We start from the raw sequence: 24,971 nt of genomic DNA, 5'->3' as shown, positions 1-24,971 counted from the left end.
AGTGAGTTCTTAGCTTATGTGAACCCAAAAGAAAGTATGCAAGGGTGACGTCAAGGTCATTCCCAAAAGTAAAGTGGTTGTAAAAGACTTACAAAGAGCCCTGGAAACCAAAAAGAAAGCATTGTCTTACACTTGTACACAAAATGCAGCCACACCAGTAATACCACATTCACTTCTTGCCATCATACCTCAAGAAAGACAATGTAGTAGAAAAGGTCCAAAGGACAAATAAAATGACCAAGGGCGCAAAGTGGCTTTCACATGAAAATAAAACTTAAAATTAGACTCCTCAAAGTGAAATAACAAAGAAGGGGAAGAAACTGGAATGAAATTTGGGATAAATGTAGAAGACAAGTCTTCTACTCTACAAAGCAAAGTAACTAAACATGAGTTATTAACCTTAAGAAGTCATACTTATCAAGTCAATAAAGAACTGAAGACATTTCAGAAAAACAGAATCAAAATGAGTTATTTGTTATAATTAGGGCAATGGAGAGCATTTCCCTAAATATTTGATTTCATTATGAAGATCATCAAAGTCTCTGAAATGAAAACCCCTGATAAACACAGAAGATAGAATACTGGAAATAAACAGTAAAATTAAGTCAAGATGCCCCTGGTGAACTTTCTAGGATTTTTGGAGTCACCAACACAGGAGGAAGATTCTTACCATCCGGTTCCATAGGGCACCCTGTTTACTTTGCATATCTGGGGTAAGGCGGATATATTGCGTCATCACCATGGCATTGCCCATCAGATTCCACAATGAGGAACTTCCAGTGCCCACACCTACATAGAGGAAGTAGATCAGTTCATATTCTTCAACACCAACCCATTCAGAAAGCCACCACAAGGCCCTCCAAAAGCTGGAGTTATCATCTTTTTTTCCCTTTTCATGTCAATCTCCCACCTTCTATCATAAACTTTATATCCTTATGATCTTTACAGCTTCCTTTCACAAAACCCTTCTCAGGTAAAGACCCCAAAGCACATCAGAGCTATCACTTTATCCATGCCACTGTTAACCATTGCTCAAATCCATTCTTCCCTTTTTTATATGTGACTAAATTGTAGCACCATTAAAAACAAAATCCCTAGTTAAACCAAAAAGAGCTTGATCCTCAGGCCTCTGGGGCTTAAGCACCTTGTTTCTTTAAACAATACAAGCAGGACTTCACCAGGTACCTCAGACTATAAGCCCCTTGGGAGTGAGAACTGTGTTTGTATAACCCACAGCATTAGCAGAGACCCACACACAGGAGGCACTCCATGCATCTGCTAAGCGAATAATCACCCTTAACAGCAGTGTTAAGGGTGCTTAACAATTGCTCTTGCACTTGGAGTTTGTGTGTGTTTGTTTGCTGTCCTCCTACCCAACCAAAGATGGCTTTGTGTCACGCCATCTGCACTGATTTGGTCCTCTCTGCAGCCAAGTATACACATTTTCTGGTTGATAAGCTGAGCCTAAGGGCCTATGAACCCTAAAGAGCAAAGCTACCAGTCTCTTTCATCAATATGGTTCCTAGACTGGGAAACAGGTGTTTTAAACCGCAACAGATTTATCTTCTGTCTCAGTTCGGCCAAGTTCGACCCCAGCTCTGCCTCTTGCTTTATTTCTAGTACAACTACAGCTCCATTCAGAGACAGGCTCATTGTTACTGGCCTTCCATCACTCGCCCCCTATTTGCAGTCCCCTCCCCTTCCCACATTCCTCCTATCCAACACCGTTCTCCCCTTTGTTCAGGCCTAGCTCTACCCGCTTCCGAAAGCCCAGTTACTATCCGCTGGAAACACCAAGCGCTAAGTGCGGGGCGGTGCGAGGGGGTAGGTGTGGAGGAAGGCTGACCCCTGCCCTGCAGGCCCGTGGCTCCCCAAAGCGGCAGGAGTCCCCATGGGCCCCCTCCCACCGGTGGCAGTTTCCGGAGCCGCGAAGCCCGAGGCCGCCCGTCTGTACCGAGGAACTCAGGTCCTGAAGCCCTCCCCGAGCACGACCACCTAGTCCCGGGCGCCTCACCCTGGTAGGGCTTCGACAGCGAGTGCTCCCGTTTCAAGTACTCGAACGTCTGACCCGCCCCGACTTTTCGGGGTCCCTGCTCAAACCCCAACAAAAGAAAAAGGAGAAATATCTTGGACCCATCCCGAGCCGACAAACCCCGCAGCCACCGCCACCACCACCCTGAGGGTCCTAAAGTGGGCGCCATCTTTCTCACCACTGTCCCTTCATCAAAACTCCGCCCTGCCTCACAAGCCATTGGCCCGTGGAACCATCTGCTCCGCGTCCCATTGGCTCTAGTCAATTCTCCGCCGCCGCAGGTGAGTATCTCATTGATTGGCTGGCTTGATATCAGTTGCCTTGCCAACCCAGGAAGGGGGCGTGGCCAAGTGCCTGGACTCCCATATTTGCTTTTCTCCTGAGTTCCGCTAGGCATACTGGTGTTATGTAGTGATTTTCATTTTGTCTTTGCAATCTGAAGAAAATTTAAAGAGATAAAATGTTTCTTCTCTTATCCAGATTAAATTTAAATGTTTCTTCCTGCCCCACGCAAACGTTTTAACCTCTCTGCCATAGTACCTTCCTGACTGCGGAACTATCGGGAGGATATAGAACTGAAAGGAGAAATAGAGAAATTACACAATGGAAGTAGCTGGAAAATTGTCAGGAAAATTAGCAGATTTATAAAACACTTGAACAGCACTATCAAACAACTGGACCTGATGACCTTAATAGAAACTTCACCCGACAACAGCAGAAAACATGTCCTCTTCAAGTGCAAAAGAAACATTTGCCAAGATAGTTTGGGTCAACAAACAGCAAACTCCCCCTGCCTCCACCACCACCCACACACAAAACCTTCACAAATTTAAAAGAATTGACAGTACATAAATGATGTTCTATTGTGATGGAATTTGACTAGAAATCAATTAACAAAAATATTTTGGAGAAATCCCAAATATTTGAAAATTGAACAACTCACTTTTAAATAACCCAGGAGTGAGTAGGAGGTACTAGAAGACTTAAGCAAGTTCTCTAAGAAATGGAACAGAGGCCCTGGCTCTGGCTGGTGTAGCTCAGTGGGTTGAGTGCAGTCTTGCAAACCAAAGCATTGCTGGTTTGAGTCCCAGTCAGGGCCTGGGTTGCAGGCTATATCCCCAGTATGGGGTGTGCTAGAGGCAACCATACATTGATGTTTCACTCCCTCTCTTTCTCCCTCTCTTCCCCATCTCTCAAAAATAAATAAATAAAATCTTTAAAAAAATAAATAGAACAGAGTAATCAATCCTTCACCTGGGTAAGCACAATAATATATATACCCAGTTTCCAAAGCCGAAAAAAGTGAGTCATCCCCGTTTCTCCTTTTCCTCACCATGCAACCAATAATGAATCAAGTCTTGAAGTCTTTATTTCTATTTTGCAAAGCCATCACATCCTGTCCATTCTACAATTTCTCTGGAACCACAACATGTGTCCCTAGTATTATGTTCCTGGCCACCATCATCCGCATGGCTACCCAACTTATCTAAACCGTCTACCATGCTATTTCCTAAGTTAAAATAAGGTAAAATAAGTCGAAATTGATAAGGCTCTTACAGTAGTGCCTGGCACATAGTAAGCACTATATCATTATTATTATTGTTGTTGTTGTTATTATTATTATTATTATTATTAACAACAGAGCCCTTTTTGGCTAACCATCACCTGTGGAGAAAAGATTCAGGGCCCTTATCCTGACACACAAAGTCCCCTGCCATTGGCCCTGACCCTCCTCTGGCTTTATTGCCCACAGGTCCCTCCCTTCACCTCTATGGTCCAGCGTCACTTCTTCCTTCTTCTTTTCCCCAGCCCATTCCTCCTGGAGGCCTCCCTTGACTCCTTCAGGCAGGTGCCCCACTCTAAGCAGTCAATGTGCCCCAAGCATATTTCTTACAGAGCGCTTGCCAACAGACTTAACCAAGTTGACTCTTTCTTTCTTGAGCAGAAATATGTTTAATAACAGAAACATGGATGAAAGCTTGCTGTATAGGGAATCTACTTTAAAAATTAAAGCTGTTGTGGTCATTGATCTTCTACACACTCCACAGAGCAGATGTTTGGTGATAAGACATTAGGTATTGCAATGAATCTATTCGTTGTCACACCCTTGCTTTAAAATCCAAACTCCTTAGTGTAGCATTCAAGGCCTTTCACAACCTGGCTTAAATCAGGAGGTACACATATCTATTACAATATGTCACCCTGAATCATGTAGCTCAATTAGCCGATTATGTATTTGTCTCCCCAACAAGGCTGGGAGCTCCTGGACCACAGGAAGCAGGTCTTACTCATTTCCTATCTTAGGCCCCACCTACTTCCCCCTCTCCCTAACCCATCATCCAGCACGTAGTAGGGGTCCTAATTGTTTTGAATAAAATAATTTTCATTGTATTTCTAGGTCAGCTGGAAATTTTTATTGTGGTAAAATATCCATTATTTTGTTTACCATTTTAAGTATTCAGTTCAGAGGCATTAGTACACTCATACCATAATGCAACCTATCAACTGGATTTTCTTTTTTTTTTTAAGATTTTATTTATTTATTTTAGAGAGGGAAGGGAGGGAGGGGGAGAGAGAGAGAGAGAGAGAGAGACAGAGAGAGAGAGAAAGAAACATCAATGTGCGGTTGTTGGGGGTTCTGGCCTGCAACCCAGGAATGTACCCTGGCTGGGAATTGAACCTGGGACATTTGGGTTCCCAGCCGCGCTCAATCCACTGAGCTACGCCAGCCAGGGCGGAGTTTCAATATATTATCTCAGCATATCTCTCATTGTAAAATTCATTATGGTGAAGAAAGGGGGAACAAAAGAGAGTATGTGAAAGACAAAATGCACAGGACAATAAATTTAATGATTTTGTTCAGGTTCTTCTAGTAGGGAGAATGCTCATTAATGAGGAATGTATCAAAGAAAAGGAAGGTGGTCTGGTATGGAGGCAGGTCAACAACAGAGTCATTGTAAGGAAAGATGGAGGGTCTTATCTGAGTCATTGAGGAAAGGTGGAAGTGGGTCTTATCTTGGAATACTCTTTTAAGGTCAGCTGTTTCTTAGAATTCAAAATGGGGTGTGTGGGTGGGGGCACAAAAGGGTTGGGGAGAATATCTTAACTGTAGCTGCTTTCCAGAAGCATGGGGTTCAGACAAAGCTCAACACCATCAAGTTATTGAGGGCAGGTGGAAGGAAAGAGAAAAAAGAGCCATGCTCCTACCAACACTGCTCTACGCACACCTAGGGGCACCTTCTGAAAGCTCAGTCAGGTCTTGACCTACCATCCTTTCAGCTGTTTAATATCCTTCTTTTTCTCCATAGAATCATCTCCCATGACCTAGGACTGCACACTAACAGGGTATGGGGCATTCATATACAATGTGAGATGTGCATTCTAACAGTTCTGTGTGATTCCTCTACTTCCCTGTCTTCAAAGCCTAACTGGTATCTTCACTTAGGAGCACCTTAAAGCCTGATGCCCACCCCACCCTCCATGACAGGGGCTCCAAGACAGCCTCTTGACCCCATCCTTTCCGTTCCCTCACACTCTTCACTTTTAAACCATGCCATTCCATTTAAATCCACCCCTACCCCAAGCCTAGGTCCAAAGCAGAGCCTACCAGCAGCCCTCCCAAAGCTAGATAGACCATTAGTCCCTCCTCAGGGATCCACATTGGGCCCTGAGGTTGGGCCCATCTTATCCCTAAAGTTGAAGCTAATGTGGCCCTGGAGCAGACCCTGGAGCATAGAAGGGAACAGTAGCTCTAACACTGACTAACTACTTTCCAGTGGTGACTTACAAATTCTGGCCTCTGAAAAAGTCACAATTAAATAGACTGGAATGCTTTTGGCATGGCCAGATGCCTGGTTCCCACTCCCAGACACCTGATTCATAGGTCTGGCATAAGGCCCAGGGGTTTGATTTTGAAAATCTCCCCCCAGAGTATCTGATAAACAGCAAATCTCATTTCACATCACATGTCTTGGTGTGGTGGGCATTTGTACTCACCCTCAGTTCAGAGAGTGAATTTCAGAGGGTACAGTGTCTGAATTGAGAAATAAGATTTGGAGATTTACTTTAAAATAGTTTAGAGTAAGATTATATGCAAGTTGGGGGGCAGGTAGGATAGATGAAAGAAAGCTGCAGTTTGTTGATCAATGTTGAAGCCGGGATATGGGTACATGGGGAGTCCCTCTTGCTCTCTGTATGTTTGGGAGTTGCCATAATAAAAAACTTTTAAAAATCTCCCTTGGAGATGATTAGAAAATATGCTGGGTATGCATTTGTGGTGTTTTCTAAATTTCTTCCAAGGAATGAAAACTATAATTAACTATAATCTAGTAAAGTTCATTATGATCCATCCAATATAGTTGTCATAACTAAAAAGAGAAGAGTCTGCAATCTAGGAGAGCAATCAGAAGATGAAAATATGTCAGAGCATGTCAGTTCTGTCCAGGGGACAAAGTATTTCTAAGTGTCCTGTGTTGGTTATTCAAATCAAGCCTACCCACCTAACACCTTAGTAAGGAAACATTCTAGCTCTCTGAGCAGTTTGATTTCTCAGTATATCAAGGAATTAGTATTAGCATGTTATTTTATTGCTAATATTAGTATATTAATTAAGAAATTAACATTTAGATTTATCACTTAGTTACTTGTTTAGTCAGTGTGACTTTCTCTCCCCAGTCTCTTCACCTTTTAGTGAATTGATAAAAATTGATGTCCTGAGGACTAGATCTCAGATCTGTGGTGACTCCATGAAGTGGCAGAAATCCCAAAATTTAGGGATTGCCTCTAGGCATCCAGGTGCCTGCTTGTCACTGAATGAAGGCAGAAAGGTCACCAAAGACTGCAGAATAGGTGGGCAAGAGGGAGAACTTTCACATATTTGAGTTAGAATAGAAACATCTGCCCTTTTGAGACCGGGCTCTACTGTATGACCTTGGGCACATTACATAATCTCTCTGAGCCTCAAATTTCCTCTCTGTAAATTGGGAGTGATGATGCCTACCACACCTGATTATTGCGAGCCATTATGTGAAAGATTGTATAAGGAATGCATAGGCATACTGTAGACTCTAGAGAGTTCTATATATGTGTAAATTACTACTGTTTGTTAAGACTTGCCTGCTTGTGTTCTGAAATGTGTTTGGGAGAGTGGGTTTGGTCCCTTTAGAAAAAAGTACATGTGTCAGAAGTAGGTTTATAAATGAAGTAGAAACCACTGGCTCACTTGAGGATATCACTGAGGAATCTGGGGTACAGAGTGGAAGTATATAATGTGCAAATCCTGTCACTGGGGTTTATAATTAGAAATGTGATAAGCTATAGCTTCAAAGATCGAACAGCAAAGGAAAGGCTTTGGGCCCTGGCTGCTGTGGCTCAGTGGGTTGGACTGTTGCCCTGTAAACGAAGGGTTGTGGGTTCAGTTCCAGTCAGGGCACATACTTAGCTTGTGGGTCTGATCCCTAGTCCAGGCTCATATGGGAGGCAACGAATCAATGTTTCTCTCTCCCTTCCTCTCTCCCTAAAAAAATGATGAAAAAATACGCTTGGGTGAGGAAGGAAGAAAAAGGATGTGGTGGTTATAATTTTCCTCATTTGCCTTTTTCCTGTGGAAGATGAACAGGCAAAGAAGCCCTGAGCTCTCCAGGAGCTGGGTGGATGGGGAAGTACATGGGTACAGCAGAGCTACAGCTATGGCAAAAGCTAAGGGACAGGCTGGATGAGGCTGAAAATTCCCATCTGCCTGGCAGCAGGGAGAGCCCATCACCACAAGGAATGGCAGGCTCTTCAGGACAAGTGGAAGCCATGGGGTCTAGGGAAGCTACCTTGGGGCTCCCACGTTTACCTGGCCCAAAGTCCAGAGCTAGTGGGATGACAGCTGCTTCCAGAAATGCAGACTGAGGGCTTCTGACTCTGGGGGCAAGCCAGGAAGTCAAGGTTAAACTAAGCATTAATAAATAAAAACTGAAGATTAATGCGTAAGGAGCCTAATTGCAAAAATGTGGTTGTATTTCTTTAAATTGTATTCTATTTGATATTTCTTTAAATAGCTAGATCCATGCATGGCTGTTTGTAATAAAGATTTATATTTTCTATCATGAAGACTTGTATAGTTAGAACAGGGTGCTGAGCTAGAGATCTCCCAAAATGGAGAAAACCCCTGCAGCTATTGCTTGGGGGAAGGGAGAACCAGAGCAGGGCCATTGAGAGTTACTTTGCATATCTGAAGAACTTGGCCAGTGTTTTAGTAATGTTAAAAGCTGTCCTTGCAACCTCGGAGCAGCGAGGTGGATGGGCTGATTCTAACCCGTGATGCAATGTGTGATGTAGCCAGAGGGGCTTGCTGTACCTGCAAGAGCAGCTTGCAGGCGGCTCCTACGTCATGGGGCCACGCTTGCCCAGACTAACAATGGCAGTTAAGAAAAGCAGAAGAAACCAGAGTGCTGGCAGGTGTAACCCAGTGTGGGAGGAGTTGGTAATGGGCTTCTGGAGGAAGATCTGGCATGTATTATCACAATGAGACCTCCGCTCAGGTAGCCAAATTGCTGTCTTGTCCATTACTCCTAGAGCAAAGGGAAGGGAAAACTGGAGAGAGAGACCTGTGGCAGAGACAGGGATCAGTAGCCCAGAGGTCTATACTACAACCACTGGGTGGATTCTTCCAAAAGAAGCTAGCTACCTGACAGGCAAAGGTTACCCCACCACCACAAACCTGGGGGTAAGGAGTCCTAGTGGGCTGAGCTGAACTTCCCACTATAAGAAAGCAATAACTGGACACAAGCCACATTTTGTCAAGCAGCCACAGCGAAAAATAGGGGGGTTCAAACTGTGGGAGAGTAAGTAAAGAGAAATGTGTGTTTCCCTCTTGCCCCTACCAGGCATAAAAAGGAAGAGGGAATTGTCCCAGAACCAACACGACTCCCTTCACTCGACACCAGACACATGTATACACACAAACAGCTCACCACCCCCAACCCTTCTAACTGGCTGCAGACATTGGAGGATTGAAAAGCTGACCAAAACCCTTCCCCACTCCAAATCCCTGGAGCAGATACTAGACCCCAAGCCTGGATGATAGGGCAGGGGTGCAGATGATGTAAACCAGAAACAAGATGGTAGTTTTTCACGGACCTAACTGGACTTTAAACACAAAAAGTCACACTACAGCTGGGGGATCCAGCCAAGCCCTCAAGGAGGAGAGAAGGGAAATTGACAGAATTGGTTAAAGGACTTGATTAGAAAAGAAATAAAACAATGCCATATTAAGGCCCCTCCAGTCAAGATTCCTTTATCAACAGATTATAATTCTATGCCTATAACCCTAGCCCTCTCAGGTACAGTACAGTGCAGGGGTAAAGAAGGTCTGGAGTCCCGGTAGATTTGAACAGTATTGAAATTCACTCTTGTGTGATCCTGAGCAGGTTTCTTCAGGTTTCCAAATCCCCTTTTTCTCGTGTGTAAGAGGAGATGATACTGGTACCCTCTCTTGTGGGGCAAGTACTGCAGTCAGCAGGGAGAGGGGACAGAGCAGCAGGCAGCATGAGGTTTCTATGATCTCTTCTTAGGGACCCTCCCCCCTACATCAAAGCCCAGGCACGACTCCTGGTTGGCCCTTCTTGGTATCTTGCCCACCCTTGGTCAGTTGTGGCCTGGGGTGCTTTTATCCAGGCCTGGTCAGTTGCCAGTCCCCTGTAGAATCCATGAAAGTAAAGGTGGGATAGGTTCCCAGAGGGAAGGAAGGTACTGTTCTCAGAAGAAAGGGACAGGAAGTGACACAGATCAGAACAGATACTCACACCTGAGCTTGGTGATCTCTCATTTACCTTCCTTTCTTGGTTGCCCAGGAAGAATTATACATCAAAGAATTTAAATGAAAATAGAACCAGATTCTCTGATCCAGTGCCCTCATGTTGAAGATAAAGACCAGAGGCCTAGCAAGGTGAGCAAGGGCGCTGGAAGCTCTCCAGGGATTTGGTGCCTTGGCCAATGTTGGGGCAAACTTGCAGAAATCTCAATGCTTGGGGAAAAAAGATCTCAAAGGTTGTCTCCTTTTCTGGGTAGGTCTGGGAGATAAATCTGATTCAGAAATAAGGAATTTGCCTAATTTCTGACCTGGGGTAATTTATTGTCTCATATGGTTTATGCCCACCCATCCTCCCAGGCTTCCTCCAAAGGTAATTCCAGTGGATGCCATGAGCCACAAATGAAACCATAGTTTTTCAGATTGATTCAAGAAATAGATGTAGTTAGGTCAAGATCAGATGATTTTTAATTGTATTTTAAAAATTTGTATTTATTGAGCCCTGGCTGGTGTGGCTTAGTGGGTTGAGCACTGGCCTGCGAACAAAAGGGACGATTCCCAGTCAGGGCGCATGCCTGGTTTGCAGGCCAGATCCCTAGTAGGAGGCATGTGAGAAGCAAGCACACATTCATGTTTCTCTCCCTCTCTTTCTCTTTCCCTTCTCCTCTCTCTAAAAATACATTAAAATATTTTCAAAAAAATTTTATTGATTGATTTTAAAGAGAGAGAAGGGGAGAGGTGGAGGCTGGAGAGACAGAGAGAGAGAGAGAGAGAGAAAGAGAGAGATCTATTTGTTGTCCCCTTGTTTATGCATTCATTGGTAATTCTTATTTGTGCCCTGACTGGGAAACCCACAACATTGACATATCAAGATGATGCTCTAAACAACTGAGCTACTTAGCCAGGGTCAAAAAAATTTTTTTAAAGAAATAGGATAGAGCAGAATTATATCAACATGTAAATATAGTCCCACCCTGGCTGGTGTGGCTCAGTGGATTGAGTGCCAGCCTGCGAACCAAAGGGTCATTGGTTCGATTCCCAGTCAGGGCACATGCCTGGGTTGCAGGCCAGGTCCCTAGTAGGGGCTCACAAGAGGCAACCACACATTGATGTTTCTCTCCCTCTCTTTCTCCCTCCCTTCTCCTCTCTCTAAAAAGAAATAAAAACTTAAAAAATATATATAGTTCCATGAAAAGAGTTTTCTCTGTTGTAATTTTATATATAAATTACTAAGTGGTTCCTCCTTATTTCCCACCCTTGGCCCCCAACAGTATTATTCCTACTCCTTTTTTAAGGGAACTCCAATTCATACTACAAATGCAGATGGAATGCTGAACTCTGATACGGAGATGACAAGGACACGAGTTTGGCCTTGAGGGACTCTCAAGCCAGTGGGAAGTGGCCTCTACTCCAGAGCATGGAAAAAAAGAAAATGAAGAGGGAGATGGGGGAATTGAGGGTCAGGGAACCTTCTGTTTTTCACTTTATATGCTTTATATTTTTGAATTTGTTGCAATGAACATATATAAGTGGGCAACTTTAAAAGCCCAGTAAAAATATTATATAAAAATGCACGAATGAATAAGTGAATGAAATGTCATGTGAAAGTCTGGCCCTGGAGAATGAAAAGGAACTGAATTTCAGACAGTAGCTTTCAGACACAGGCTCATTTAATCCTTTCAATACAGCCAGACAAGTCTAGCTTTCTCTTTTTAAAAGAACTTATTTATTTTAGAGAGGGAAAGGTAGGGAGAGAGGGGAGAAACATTGGTCACTAACCTCTTGCACATGCCCCAACAGGGGACAAGGCCCACACCCAGGCATGTGTCCTGACCAAGAACCAAACCGGTGACCCTTCACTCTGCAGGGCAATACCTAACCAACTGAGCCACGCCAGCCAGGGCTACAAGGGTCTCTCAATCCTTATCCTAAAAATGAAGGAAAGCAAAGCCCTCAGGAGTGAAGCACATTATCTCAGTTTACAAGCTAGTAAGGGACAGAGTCCATGACATTTCTGCTACAGCATTTCTCCATTGGCCAACTAAGAAAAAGGGTCAGGAACTAGAGACTGACTCCAAGAACTTTGTTCTTAAGCCTTTATAAACACTAAGTGTTTGTTACCTTGAAAAAAAAAAAAGGTTTCTGTGTTTTGGGAGCCAGAAGAAAAAGCTGTCTGGGGTAGCCAGTCTTGGGAATGGAGGATGCTGCAGTACACCAAGGGAGGAGGAAGGAAGTAGCAAGGAGAGACAGCAAGCAGAGTCCTGGTCCCAGGTGTGGGGAGCGTGAAGAAGCTTGTCAGATTCCATGCTGCCTGGGACTCCTTACAGGGACTTTGGTACCAGCAGGAGCTTCCCAGCAGGCCTTGTCTTCCACAGGCATCAGGCTTCCCTCCTTCGCATTCACCAGCCTTTGCACCCTGAGCCTCTTGTTGCTGTGAAAGCCCTCCAGCTTCATTCTACCAGTTCTACCCACCCCCAGTTTCCCTTCTTCCTCCATCATCCTCTACTGACTTTCTCCCTCTGCAGGAAAAGAAAGGGAATACAACACAGGGGCTAGAGTTCGATGGAGAGAGATATATTGGAACTAAAGAAATTCAAGTATCCTCTTAAAAATCTCAGCCACATCATTTCCATCATCGTCATGGTTATCGATCATGTTTATTGGGCTCTTACCAGGGCCAGGCATCCTCTCATCAGCACTCAGGAATGTCCCAGAGTCCCAGGTCACACAGGCAATCCACGACCAAACCAAACCCCCAGTGTGCCTCCAGAGCTGTGCCTAAACCCCCATGGTGAGGCATCCTGCTTCCCGTGGTCCTGTCCCAAAGGAGAACAACTTGTCCTATGGCCACAGAAGTCTTGAAGCCTGACCAGTTAATACAAATGCTTCCTCCTCTTGCTATTCTGGCATCCTTTTATGGGCCTGGACTTGCTGATAGAATGTTTTAACCCCTTCCTCTGACTCAGTGAAGTGTCTGTTTCAGGTAGAAATTGTGTCATCAGGTCCTCATGCTTCCTCCTGATGGGATGACCAGAGTTTGGCATCATCTAAGCTCACCCTATGTTTGCTCTGTGGAGGGATGGTTGTTCCTCCCAAGACAATTTAATGGCTTGTGTGTGTCCTGCAAATGCTCAGGTTCATTATAGATTATGAATAGCTGATGAACAGGCCACTGCATGTAGTGACAGTGACCTGTGTCTCACCCTGAGAGGTGTCTCATTGCTCCCATCCAGGCTCTGGGGCCCTAAGGACCATAGTGTCCCCTGAGGGACTCTAGGCTCTGACCTCTGACACCAGACAGGCATCTTTTCTGTCAGCAGTTTCCCATTGTGGAGATCCAGCAGTTGAGAAGGGAGAATTCAGGCTGGAAGGACCCCATCCCTGGGAGTGGGACAGGAGATCCCAGGTACTAGGTCAGCATCCATTCACCATTAGAATCTCAGTGTCAGCACAACACCAGGTATAGGAGAAGGGGTGATGAAACTTCAAGACTGTCTGCACAGGACCAGGAGCAGTTGGCTCAACCACGGAGATGTAGACATGCTGCCACAGGGCCTAAACCCAGAGGGGATCTGTTAGATCCAAGGATCTCATGAATGGAGTGCAGGCTCCTTACTTGGTTACTTTCTGCCACTTTCACAGCCTGGTTCACAGTAGTCACACTTGCTTCCAGACTTCCTCACTTTTGCTATTAATATACATCCATCTCCATGTTGCTCCCACCATTCTGTGGGGAGATTTTTCAACTCTGCAGGTGCAGAAAGGTTAAATGACCTAACCAGGAGCTCAAGTCTGTCAGTAAATGCATCTGAACTCCAGACTGGTCCTCCAATACCTCCTGTGACACTTTCTGCTTCATACTGCATTTATATTTTACCAAGGGAGTCTTGTGTCCTCTGCCAGATTGAAGGCCCTGATAGCAAAGAGAAATCATCTCTTTGGCTCTGCCCTATTCACTAATCACAGACATGAATACAATTGTGCATGGGTGTATTTCACCGAAGTATCTCAAAAGCTTATTTTTTCCTTCTTTTTGTTGGCTTCTGTCACTGGACTCAGTGCATATGTACAGAGCTTCTGAGTACAGTCTGAAAAAGGCAAAATAAAAATAGCCAATTGGTCCATAATAGAATGGAAAAGTGCCTGGGGGAGAGCACTAGTCCTGAAGCCATCTGGAAAGAGATGAGGTGGGATGACCAGAAGCCTCCCTGAGAGCTGGCTTGCCATGAGACAGGTCCATGCAAGTAGCTCCTCCTGGTTGGGGGAGATGGAAGGAACTGTGGGGCAAAGACCCTGCTTTCTGCTTTTGTTCTGTCTTGGCCAGTGCCCATCTTGAGGCTCATGTTCCCTGAAAACCTGGCACTTACTGTGGAATATACAGTGAGGCACCTACCTGCAAGGGACTACTTCAGGTTGGCCTAGTATGCAGACCCTCTGCCCCTGCTAACAGCGATTAATTGAATCATGCCTCTCCCACCATGCCTCCTCCTATAACCCTGTATGATCTACTCTTTCAAGCTGGTATTGATTGTTGCTTTTGTTGGCAAATAGAAATAAAAATAAAAATACCAAAATAAAAATAAACACAAGGGTTGGTGTGGACACAGAAGAAAGTGGATTCTGTGCCTCTGGAGCTGGGAACAAACCTGCTCTGAGACCCAGTGGCCAAATTGGCACCTGATCTTCCCCTCAGTGCACCTCTGCAGTTATTATAAGGATGTTTGTCTGTCTCCTTCCCCCTAATAGGGCAGAAGCCACTCTCTTCCCCACACACCCTGAGTGCTTGGCACTCAATTCATAGTTGCTGACTGACACAAAGGCAGGGCTGTCCAGGAAGCAATCATTTAGGGCTAGGACTACGCCTGGTACCACCTCTCAGCTCCAGTTTCCACATGCAGCAGCTCCAGCTGTCCAGTCACCACCTCAATTTGGGGTTAGGGGTTTGGTCTGGGAAGGGCAGGCAACAACACTACACAACCAAAGAACCTTCAAGGAGATGTCCTGTGGTGTTCAGTGCCTAGGCCAGGTGTTCCTACAGCTTAGTGCAGTGCTTCTGCATCATCATCTTCCCCTCATTTCAAAGCTGTAGAAACGGCCTGAGAGACACTCCAACTCGCCCTACCAAAGTTACACAAGCCTGCTGTTCAGATGATGATTTGCAAGGACCCAGATTTGTGCTACCTCAAGTTCTTCATCTATAATACAGAAACAATGACATCATCTCTTAGATAAGAATGTTATGTATGTGATTATTTGTTTTTTGCCTGTTGCTACTCTAATTGTAAACTCCAGTAGGCAGAGACTTTGGCATATTCACGGTATGTTGTCAGAACCAAGAACAAGTGCCTGGCACATAGTAGGTGCCATAAATGTGTTATAAATGGAAATGACATGAAATAAGTTCAGGCCAGATTCTAGCCCTTCTATCTGCGGGTATATTCTATAGCCTTAGTTCCTGACTTCCCCTCCACCCTAGGGAAGCCACTGGCCAAAGGAAGCCTTGGGTTGGGGGAAAGTACTGCTGGCCTTAGGGCAAGGTCGGCAAACACGCAGGAGTACTGAGACCAGAACAGCCTCCAAGGGTCAGGCTGCAAGGCCACGGGACTTGACAACTTCTTTCAGGATTAAGCTCCTAAGTTCCCCTGTTCTTTTTTTTTCGGCAGAGCACAGCGCGGTGCTGCTTTCGAGGCTCCGGCAGAGAAGACCCCAGGCCAAGAGCCGAACATTTCTAGGGAAGGGGCACGGAAGGAGGACGGAGAAGATGCCAGACCCGACTAGGCGGCGGAAGAGGAACGCTCTGCGAAACACCAAGAAGGAAGGTTGGGGAGATCGCCGGCCGGAGGCTGGCGCGGACGTGGATTGGACGTAAGGGGGAGGGGCCGAGGTGGGCGGGGCCCTAGGGATGTCAGAAGGGTGTAAGGGGGCGTGGCGGGGGGGCCGGACAGTGTCCGCGGGAGGTTCCCGCGCCCAGGCCCCGCTCCACCTTAAGCACCGGATCTCTTAAGTCCAGGCGCTAGAGCCGCGAGCCTGGGGGGCGGGACCTCTCATGTAAATTAGGGGCGTGAGCCGTATGGGCGTGGACCGGCGGGGCGTGGGCCGGCGCTGACCTGACGTCAGGTCGGCCGCCCAGGCAGTTGGCTCGGCGGCGGCGGAGCGGCGGGATCGACGGCGCGAGCTGACCGCGCGGTGGGGCGCGGGGAGCAGCGGCGGCCGAGCCGGAGCAACATGGCGCCGGCGGGCGGGGGCGGGCGCCCGGGCGGCGGGCTGGCCCGAGGGCGCTTCCACCTGGTGGCGCTGGTGCTGCCGGTGCTGCTGTGGGCGCGGGGGGCCCGGGGCCAGGGAGACCCCCAGCGGAGCGCGATCCTTGGCATGCGGCTGGCGAGCTGCAACAAATCGTGTGGGATGAACCCGGATGGCATCATCTTTGTGTCGGAGGGTAGCACAGTGAACTTGAGGCTGTACGGCCATAGGCTGGGCTCCATCTCCAGCAACCTGATCTCCTTCACCGAGGTGGACAATTCCGAGGCCCTCCACAACTCCACCCACTGCCCCGAACTTACCAAGGACCTGGTCGTCCAGCAGCTGGTCAACGTGAGCCGCGGGAACACATCCGGGATGCTGGTGGTGCTCACCAAGTTCCTCCGAAGGAGCGAGAATATGAAGCTGTACGCGCTGTGCACCAGGGCTGGCGTGGACGGGCCCTGGCAGAGGTGGACCGATAAGGACTCACTGCTCTACATGGTGGAGGAGGAGGGCAGGTTTCTGCCCCTCTGGCTGCACATACTTCTCGTTTTGGTGCTGTTAGTGTTGTCGGGCATCTTCTCTGGCCTCAACCTGGGGCTGATGGCCCTGGACCCCATGGAACTGCGCATTGTGCAGAACTGTGGTACCGAAAAGGAGAGGCGCTATGCTCGCAAGATCGAGCCCATCCGGCGCAAGGGCAACTACCTGCTGTGCTCGCTGCTCCTGGGAAACGTGCTGGTCAACACCTCCCTCACCATCCTTCTGGACAACCTTATCGGGTCCGGACTCATGGCCGTGGCCTCCTCCACCATTGGCATTGTCATCTTTGGGGAGATCGTACCTCAGGCCTTGTGCTCCCGACACGGGCTGGCTGTGGGTGCCAACACAATCATTCTTACCAAATTCTTTATGCTACTCACCTTCCCCATCAGCTTTCCCATCAGCAAGCTCCTGGACTTTTTTCTGGGCCAGGAGATTCGCACTGTTTACAATCGGGAGAAGCTGATGGAGATGTTGAAGGTGACAGAGCCCTATAATGACCTCGTGAAAGAGGAACTAAATATGATCCAGGGTGCCTTGGAACTACGAACCAAAACCGTGGAGGACATCATGACTCAGCTCCACGACTGCTTCATGATCCGCAGCGATGCCATTCTGGACTTCAACACAATGTCCGAGATTATGGAGAGTGGCTATACCCGCATCCCTGTGTTTGAAGATGAGCAGTCTAATATCGTAGATATTCTCTATGTCAAAGACTTGGCCTTTGTGGACCCGGATGATTGCACCCCCCTCAAGACCATCACCCGCTTCTACAACCACCCTGTGCACTTTGTCTTCCATGACACCAAGCTGGATGCCATGCTGGAGGAGTTCAAGAAAGGTAAGGCCTGAGCTGCGCTCCTGGCTAACTTTGGTCACACTCTGGCCTGTTTTACATCTGCTGATCGTAGTGTTCCTTTAGTGGGACTCTGCCCCTTTGCCCATGACTTTCTAGGCTTCTGAGGTGACCTGTTTTGGGGGCAGCAAAAACAATTCTTAAGCATCTGCTATGGGCCAGTTCCTGTACTTTGCTTCAGGTAAATCAAAGCTGAGTAAGACATTAGCGTACTTGGAGAATGGAGCAAGACCTCAAGGAGGTATCAAGCAGGCCAGATGAAGGCAGATGCCTTACTGAGGCCAGCACTGGGTCAAAGTGATTAGATCAGGGAGCATGCAAATCTGGTTGAGGTGGTGTGGGGAAGGGGCTGGGGAACTGGGAAAACTTTCATAGGGGAGGGAGTGTCTGAGAACAGCCATAAAAGTTGGAGAGACTTGGTACTTGAGGTAGAGAGAACCCCAGGAGCAAAAAAGGATACACTTGTGGTCCAGCAGGTGGTCCTGTTCTGGGGGGATATAGTCTCTGCTGATGAGTGGTCGGTGTGGGAGAGCCTGGTCAGGACGGTAAGTTTGCTAGGAGCTGGGAGCCATGGGAGGGAGGTCTGTGAGCAGGGGAGTGGTATCACTGGAACTCCTAGCCCACGGAAGCCGATTGGGAGCTCAGAGCAGTGCCAAGTAATGCTTTTGACTCTTCAGCAGAAGCAAGCAGGTTAAGTTTTGGTTATCGTTCTGCCTTTCCCAGGCATCAAGCATAAGCTTCCCTCCTTGGTCTGCTGGAATCTTCAGCTTGCCTTGCATTCCCTGTGTTTTTTCTCACATGGGTTCTTGACCTGTCCTCAGGTTGTCAGAAGCACTTGAAGGGTTTACTCACCAACCTTGAAGCTCAGGGCACACACCCCTTTCCTTCTTCCAACAATCTTTCCTCCCACCTCTGCTACTCCAAGCCCTCAGAGTGGCAGTAAACAAGCCAATTATGGAATAAAACCCTCCTAGGCCACAGGGAGTGAGGAGGCAGAAAGAGAAGCTTTTTGTGAAGGAATGGAGGAGGGGAGGAGCTCATCCTAAACCTGGCACTTTGCTTGTTAAGCCTCCCAGGCCACTGAGTGCCAGGAGCAACTCCTGAACCCTAGCTGGGAGCAAGCCCCAGACCCTCATTGTCAGTTTTTGTTTTTTTTTTTTTGGAACAGAATGTTGGTGGGATGGGAAGGAGCTGGCCTGGCCAGGTTTGGTCTGAAAAGATGCTTGGGTCACTGCCAGGGTGGGGGATTGGTACACAGTCTTTTCCAGTTAGACAGACTGCACCTCAACACCAGAGATAAGGAGAACTTGCGTAATGTAAGCCCCAGTGGAGACTGCACGGGGACTGGAGGGACGGAGGTGGCTGCTGGTGATGGTATTGCCTCCCTGGAGCTTTGGAGTGTAGACCCCCGAACCTGTTTCTCCCAGGTACCCAAGCCTGGAACAGAGAAGTGACGCTCTGTGCTCCACTCCCACCCTGCCTCGTCTGAGGACTTCTCCTATGTCCTCTATCAGGAACCTGGTTAGAACTCAATAGGGCAGCTTGCTCCTGAGCACCCCTGTAGTCTTTGGGACTCTTGCTTGTGACCCACCCAACAATCATGTGTGAATCATTCAGTCCAGCTCTGGTTCCAGCCCGAATGGATGGGCTTGGCTAGGCTTCCCAGCCCCTGATCAGTAGGGCTGAGCTCTCACAGGGTGGGAGCTTCCTGAGTCTTGGGAAGCAGGGCCATCATTGGACTCTTAAAATAAAAAAAAAGAAAAAGAAAAAGAAAGCCACTTCATGAAGCTAGGAAAACAGAGCTAGCGTCTCTCAGGCCTGAGCTGTACTGAGTAGAACTCTCCTTATTGCCAGCCTTCCTCCTTAACAAAAGATGTGCTGATAATTCCATGGAAACTCAGGTGCAGTCTGCCCCGTGCAGCATGAAGCCCTGAAGATGTGGGTGTGACAGGATGGATGGTCTCCCAAGTGAGCACACCCTAGACTTCATGCTGTCACCTCCCAGTTTCTTGTCTTAACTCACTGCCATGCTGTTCTTCATGCCACTGGCCCCCCCAGTATGGTCTCTTCCACATTTGGCATCTACCTTTTTAGTCTGAGGGAATCTAGAACATGGCAAGCCTAGTGTACACCTGTGACCTAAGAGATTTTCTTTACAAATCTGGGGTTTGGGAGGCTTCTTTTTCAGCTGAGGAAAACAAGTGAGCCAACATTGTTAGAACCATTAAAATCAGAGCTGATGTGCTTGTGCTTCAGTGGACTTTTCAGCACCTCCAGGTTGGGTGAGGGCTCTGAGCTGTACCTGATCTTGCAAAGTCATTTGGATTCTTCCTTGCTTCGCAACATTATAAGGTCCTTGAGGTAGAGATCCCATCCTATTAGTGTTTTCATCATTCATTGCCTTAAGAGAGGAACAGTGCCCTGGCTGGCGTAGCTCAGTGGATTGAGCGCAGGCTGGGAACCAAAGTGTCCCAGGTTCAATTCCCAGCCAGGGTACATTCCTGGGTTGCAGGCCATAACCCCCAGCAACCGCACATTGAATCAATCAATCTCTCTCCCCCCCCCCCCCACACCTCCCTCCCTTCCCTCTCTAAAAATAAATAAATAAAATCTTAAAGAAAAAAAAAAGAGAGGAACAGTAAATGCTTGTTACACAATGAATGAATGAATGAACGAATGAATGAAATAATGAACAAACAACAAATAATTGGATGACTGTCTGGCAAGCCCTACTGGCATTCTTGCTGTTTCTGGAATACACCATGATGCCCCAGCTTGGGGCATTTGCCATGGCTGTTTCCTCAGTTGGAATGTTCTTCAGCCGCCTCACTGTCTCCCCTCCCTAATGTCTACTTCAACTTTACCTTCTTGGTGAGGTCTTCCTGTTACCCTGTTCAAAAGTGTAACCCCCATCCCACCCTGACCTCCCTGATCTCCCCGCCCTGTGCTGATTTTTCTTTTTCTCATGGCACATATGACTTTCTAACAGCCGTGTAATATATGAATTCACTGTGTTGTTTATTGTCATCTCCTCCCATTATAATATAAGTTCCAAAGGGCAGGGTGTTCTGTTTTGCTACTGATGTTCCCTAGCCCCTGGAATGGTTCTTGGCACAGAGCAGATCTCAATAAAAAGTCACTGAATGAATGGCCTCTCAGGTTTGAGAGAGAGTTATCCCCATTTCAGTAGTGTTAGGATTTTGAGGGGCTGATAATGGATAAAGAAAAATGGGAGCTTGACTTTTCTAGCTGCACCAAGAAAGACAGGAGGAACTCCTGCAGTGACACGTGTATTCGTGGTTTGGGTCAGGGACTGAGGAGTACAGTTTGAGGTCTTGAGTGTGACTCATGGTTCCCTTTCCCCATGCCTCACTCACATACTTACTTTCTCTGTAAGTGATCTTTGACCATCAGAAGTTTATATAGCTTCATGCATTAATATTAATAAATGATGAGTATGCTCCTGCATAATGAGAGACAGGCATAGGGGCTGGGCTTCCCCTAGACTAAGGCAAGGAGCTCCAGCTGCTTCTGCTTTTCAATTCAAGGCAATTATCATTAGATATGTATTGGATCCATACTGTGTGCCAGACACAATGCCAGGTGCTGCAGGACCTCAGGACTAAGACCCTCTAGTTGGTGAGAGCTGTTAGGGCACTGAGAAGGGCTGGTGCAATTTGCACTTTGGCCTTTCCACTTAAACCCCACTTAGAACTGTTTGCAGTGAGGTGTTGTGGTTGAATTTGTTTATAGCTGGAAATCTTAGAACAAAAGCTCCCTGGGCTATTCCTGGCCCAGCCGCATTTTTCCTGCCCGCAGATGTTCTCCCAGACCCTGATGGAAAGCATGAATGAACTCTCCACAAGGAGGTCCATAAGGTCAGGAGATCAAGTTCAACACTGAAGCCTACCTTTCAGCTTTCCACTGTGCCCCTCCTTCTGTGACATTCCTGCCCCTCCCAGGCACTTAGTTCCTCTTTAGTCATCCTATCTTTCCCCACCTACTTTATAATCTTCTAGCCCCTGTAAAGAGCTGGGTTTAAACTTCACCCAGCTCAGTCACTGACCCATGAAGTGACCTTGGATCTATTAGGCTCCTCATAGAAAGTTTGCAGGTTATATAATGGAGGGAAAAAAACCCGAGAAATAATTTCATCAGAACTCCTCCTGTATTTGTATGTGTGCTACATCACACTTCCCCCACTTACTTTTATTCCTGAAACTACTTTATAAAGTCAAGAAAGAGCACTGCATGATTTTGCATTTGTTAGGAACCAGAGAGGACTCACACAGCCTTGTTCATAGAACTGTCAGAGAAACGGACATGTAGATGGAGTTTAGCTGTATACTGCTCAGGTAGGTACAGTAGGGCCAAGGAAGGCCAGGGTTTCAAGGTGCTTCTGAAGTCCAAACAATAGGACTCTTGATCCTCACGGAGAAACCAGGGCTGGCAAGTGGTTGTAAACAGCTGAGGTTTCTGGTTTGGGCTCCGGTTGACAGTGTTGTCATGTAGTTGTCATATACTGTAGTATATGTGGGGAGAAGAGGGAGTAGAGCCAGTTTTGTAAGGGTTGGGGGAAGGGTGTAGTGGTAAATAATAATGGTGTGACCCTTTATTGGACATCTTGTGCCCAGCCTTGTACATACAAGAGTGTCTCATACTTGACTGTGGACCTGAACTGCCTGGACAGTTTTGTTAAAATGCAGATTTGAGCTCAATGGGTCTGGGTGTGGCCTGAGAGGCTGCATCTCTGATGGGTTCTCAGATGAAGCCTACATTGCTGGTCATGTGCCCCACTGAACAGTATGAAGGTGCAGCCCATCTTGGCAGGTGAGCAGGTGAAAGTGCTCTTCTGGGGCTTGGGAGTGAGACCAGGACCAGTTGAAGAGGTCTGGAATCAGCTGAGAGTAGGCCAAACATGTGGAGAAGGCAGAAGCCTGGCCAGAGTGACTCCTGGGAGAGATGGGAAGGAGCCAAGCAGGCATAGTTTGGGGAGTCTCCTGTAGAGATCTGCTAGGGTGACCTAGACGGTGGCTTGGACAGCTGTTACGAGGCGCTGGGAGAGGGCAGCCTCAAGGGCCGGATTGAAGGCAGCCGTGCACCTGGTTTCAGGCAACTCCACCTGGAAACAGTCTGAATTGGGCTGGTGATTTGATCTCGAGAAGCTGCCTGGAGGCAGGTGTATCTGAGAGAGTGACAGGAGCTGCCTGCTAGGGCAGGGCTGCCAGTGGGGCAGCACACGACACACTGCCCAGGCTCCTCCTCATTTTTTTAGTGTGGTGCGTGTGGGCAGGGAACCTGGCACCTCTTCCCCTGACTGGCAGTGCACAGTCTGTGGGCAGCTTCTCCCCAGGAGCCAGGACTGGGCATTGTTTCCCTGTCCTGTTTGCAGTTCTGTCCTAGAGCTCTCTGTGTCCTGGAAGGCCCTGTCTTACGTCTATGCCTTAATAAGAATTTTTCTTAGGTTCGAGATCATACTGAGATCATAGTGGTGTTTACTTCTCAGTCACATATTTTTCGTTGGAAAGCCCAGCTCCAGAGTTTTCCTGGACTCCTCTGGTCGGGATGGGAGGCACTGAACAGATGTGTAAGTTTGAAAATAGATGAGACCACAGAAACACAAAATCACAGGACATCCTGCAGAAGAAATAGATAAGGGACAGGGACTTGTCTTGGGAAATATGGGCACTCCAGAGGAGGTGACCTTGTACCTGGGTCTTCCAGGATGAATAGGCATAGCCTTTCCCACCTCTGTGACTCTCCTGAAAGAGCTTGAACTAGACCACACAGGATGAGGAATGGGCTTATTAGGCCAATGTATGGTAAACTGGCTTTTGTGTATTGTGACTGCTTCTTAGCCCCTTCTAAAAGGATTTTGAGGTCAGGCCACCACATGCCTTCTTCCTCCACTGCTTCCTGCGAGTTAATGCTGTTACACAGATGAGCTGGGGTACTGGAACAGCGAGGCCATCCTGAGGAAAGGAATGTTGCCTCAAATTGCAGGTTCCCTCTCGTTTTAGTCTCATGAGGGCAGGGGCAGTGAACTGTTTATCAGACATTATTAAAAAGCTGCCAGCCCTGGCTGGCGTAGCTCAGTGGACTGAACACGGGCTGTGAACCAAAGTGTTACAAGTTTGATTCCCAGTTAGGGTACATGCCTGGGTTGCAGGCCATGACCCCCAGCAACTGCACATTGATGTTTCTCTCTCACTCCCTTCCCTCCCTTCCCTCTCTAAAAATAAATAAATACAATCTTAAAAAAAAAAAAAAAAAGCTGCCACAGCCAGAGAGAGGAGTGTGTGTATAGATATGGGGAAGGTAGACCAGGCCCTTCTGTCACTGTCATGACGATGACTGATTTTGGCACGGTCATCTGGTTCTTTCAGCCCAGTCTATGGGGAGGACCCACTGCCTTTCTTGTCCTAAGCTGGCTCTCTCTCAAAACCTCCCTTTTGTTGTAGGGATTTTTTTTTTTAACTTCTCAGTAGAACTTGCCAGAAGGATGTGAGGGTTACAGAATTTCCCTCAGGTGCCTAAGATGATCCTCAGCTTCAAGGATGGGGAGCGGCTTTCTGGTGTTGTTGTTGCCGTTTGATCCAGCACCATCCTCTCCTGTGAGCCATTCTGCCTGCTGTGGGCACAGCTGGCCTGTCCTGAACCTCAGATTACCAGTCCTATCATACCTGAGTGTGCGGAGACCTCCTGCTGTCAGAGGCTTTGTGGCTATGTGAGGAACTACTAGCTCATTTCGTAGGCCAGAATCTGGACTGCTCAGTCTATTCCTGCTCATTTATTATGTGATTTTCTTTTTACTAGTGGTTATTATTTTTTAAAAAGTATAGTTCTTGGCTAGAACTTTAGAAAACACAAAAATCTACAAAACAATCCATGAGCTTGTGACCTAGAAAGAACTACTTTTAATATTTTGAGTTATTGCAATAACTCTTTTAGGAATTTAATTTAAGGTTGTTTTTTCTTAATTAAAAAAATCTTGAAACACACAGCACAAACAACAAGATGAAAATCATTTTCATTTTTATAGCATGCTCTCTCCCATTACCTGCCCGTGTGTATTTTCAAGTTGAAATCATGGTCTACTTATAATTTGGAAGAGTGTTTAGATTGGATCTTAAGATTTCTCTTCCGATAAGCAATGACATTCTTTTTTTATCTCTGGGATTCTGGGGAGGGGCATCTGGGAGGATTTCCACGGGCCAAGGCCCAGCAGTACTCTGGTGACGAGGCGAGCCTTCTCTGCCAGGGTTATACCTGGTGTTGTCAGAGCATTCCCCGGAGGGCACGGGGTCTCTTCCAGCTACAGGGCCCTCTTACCTGGACTTGGACACGGTTCTCAACAGACTGGTTTCCTGGGCTCTCTGGAATGCTTGGTCCCTGGCCAGCAGGCACCCAGGAGCCTGGAATGGAAAGAGGTTCTCTTTCCCCTCCCCACCTGAGGCAGGCTCACTCCCACACATACACACTGTGTGCACACACACTCATCC

General features: G+C 47.2%; 2 protein-coding genes across 11 annotated transcripts in view; one reads left to right on the top strand and one right to left on the bottom strand.

The window, feature by feature from the left end:
* The window catches only part of LMAN2L (lectin, mannose binding 2 like), a 30,559-nt gene extending 28,328 nt beyond the window's left edge, over nt 1-2,231 (bottom strand). Inside the window, exons 1-2 of one of the 4 annotated variants that reach the window (XM_028516701.2) lie at nt 2,211-2,231; nt 671-789 (exon numbers count right to left, since the gene is read on the bottom strand). Coding sequence is in view for 2 of the 4 variants with exons in the window: in XM_028516698.2 (XP_028372499.1) it covers nt 671-789; nt 2,015-2,201 (306 nt within the window). In the remaining 2 variants the exon portion in view is untranslated. Of the gene's footprint in view, nt 1-670; nt 790-2,014 lie in introns of all 4 variants that reach the window. The other 3 variants (XM_028516698.2, XM_028516700.2, XM_036028314.1) reach the window with 3 other exon arrangements.
* A 13,715-nt stretch (nt 2,232-15,946) lies between these two features.
* Nucleotides 15,947-24,971, top strand: part of LOC114498404 (metal transporter CNNM4) — a 75,516-nt gene continuing 66,491 nt past the window's right edge. For 2 of the 7 annotated variants that reach the window (XM_036030093.1, XM_036030091.1), the window contains exon 1: nt 15,952-17,454. In XM_036030093.1, the coding sequence (XP_035885986.1) occupies nt 16,053-17,454 (1,402 nt within the window). In that variant the 5' untranslated portion in view covers nt 15,952-16,052. Of the gene's footprint in view, nt 17,455-24,971 lie in introns of all 7 variants that reach the window. The other 5 variants (XM_036030090.1, XM_036030089.1, XR_004904097.1 and 2 more) reach the window with 4 other exon arrangements.

Source organism: Phyllostomus discolor, chromosome 6 (assembly GCF_004126475.2).
Source record: "Phyllostomus discolor isolate MPI-MPIP mPhyDis1 chromosome 6, mPhyDis1.pri.v3, whole genome shotgun sequence".
Classification (NCBI taxonomy): Eukaryota; Metazoa; Chordata; class Mammalia; order Chiroptera; family Phyllostomidae; genus Phyllostomus; species Phyllostomus discolor.
The sequence above is the reverse complement of the archived record's forward strand: the minus strand, read 5'-3'. Positions and strand labels throughout refer to the sequence as shown.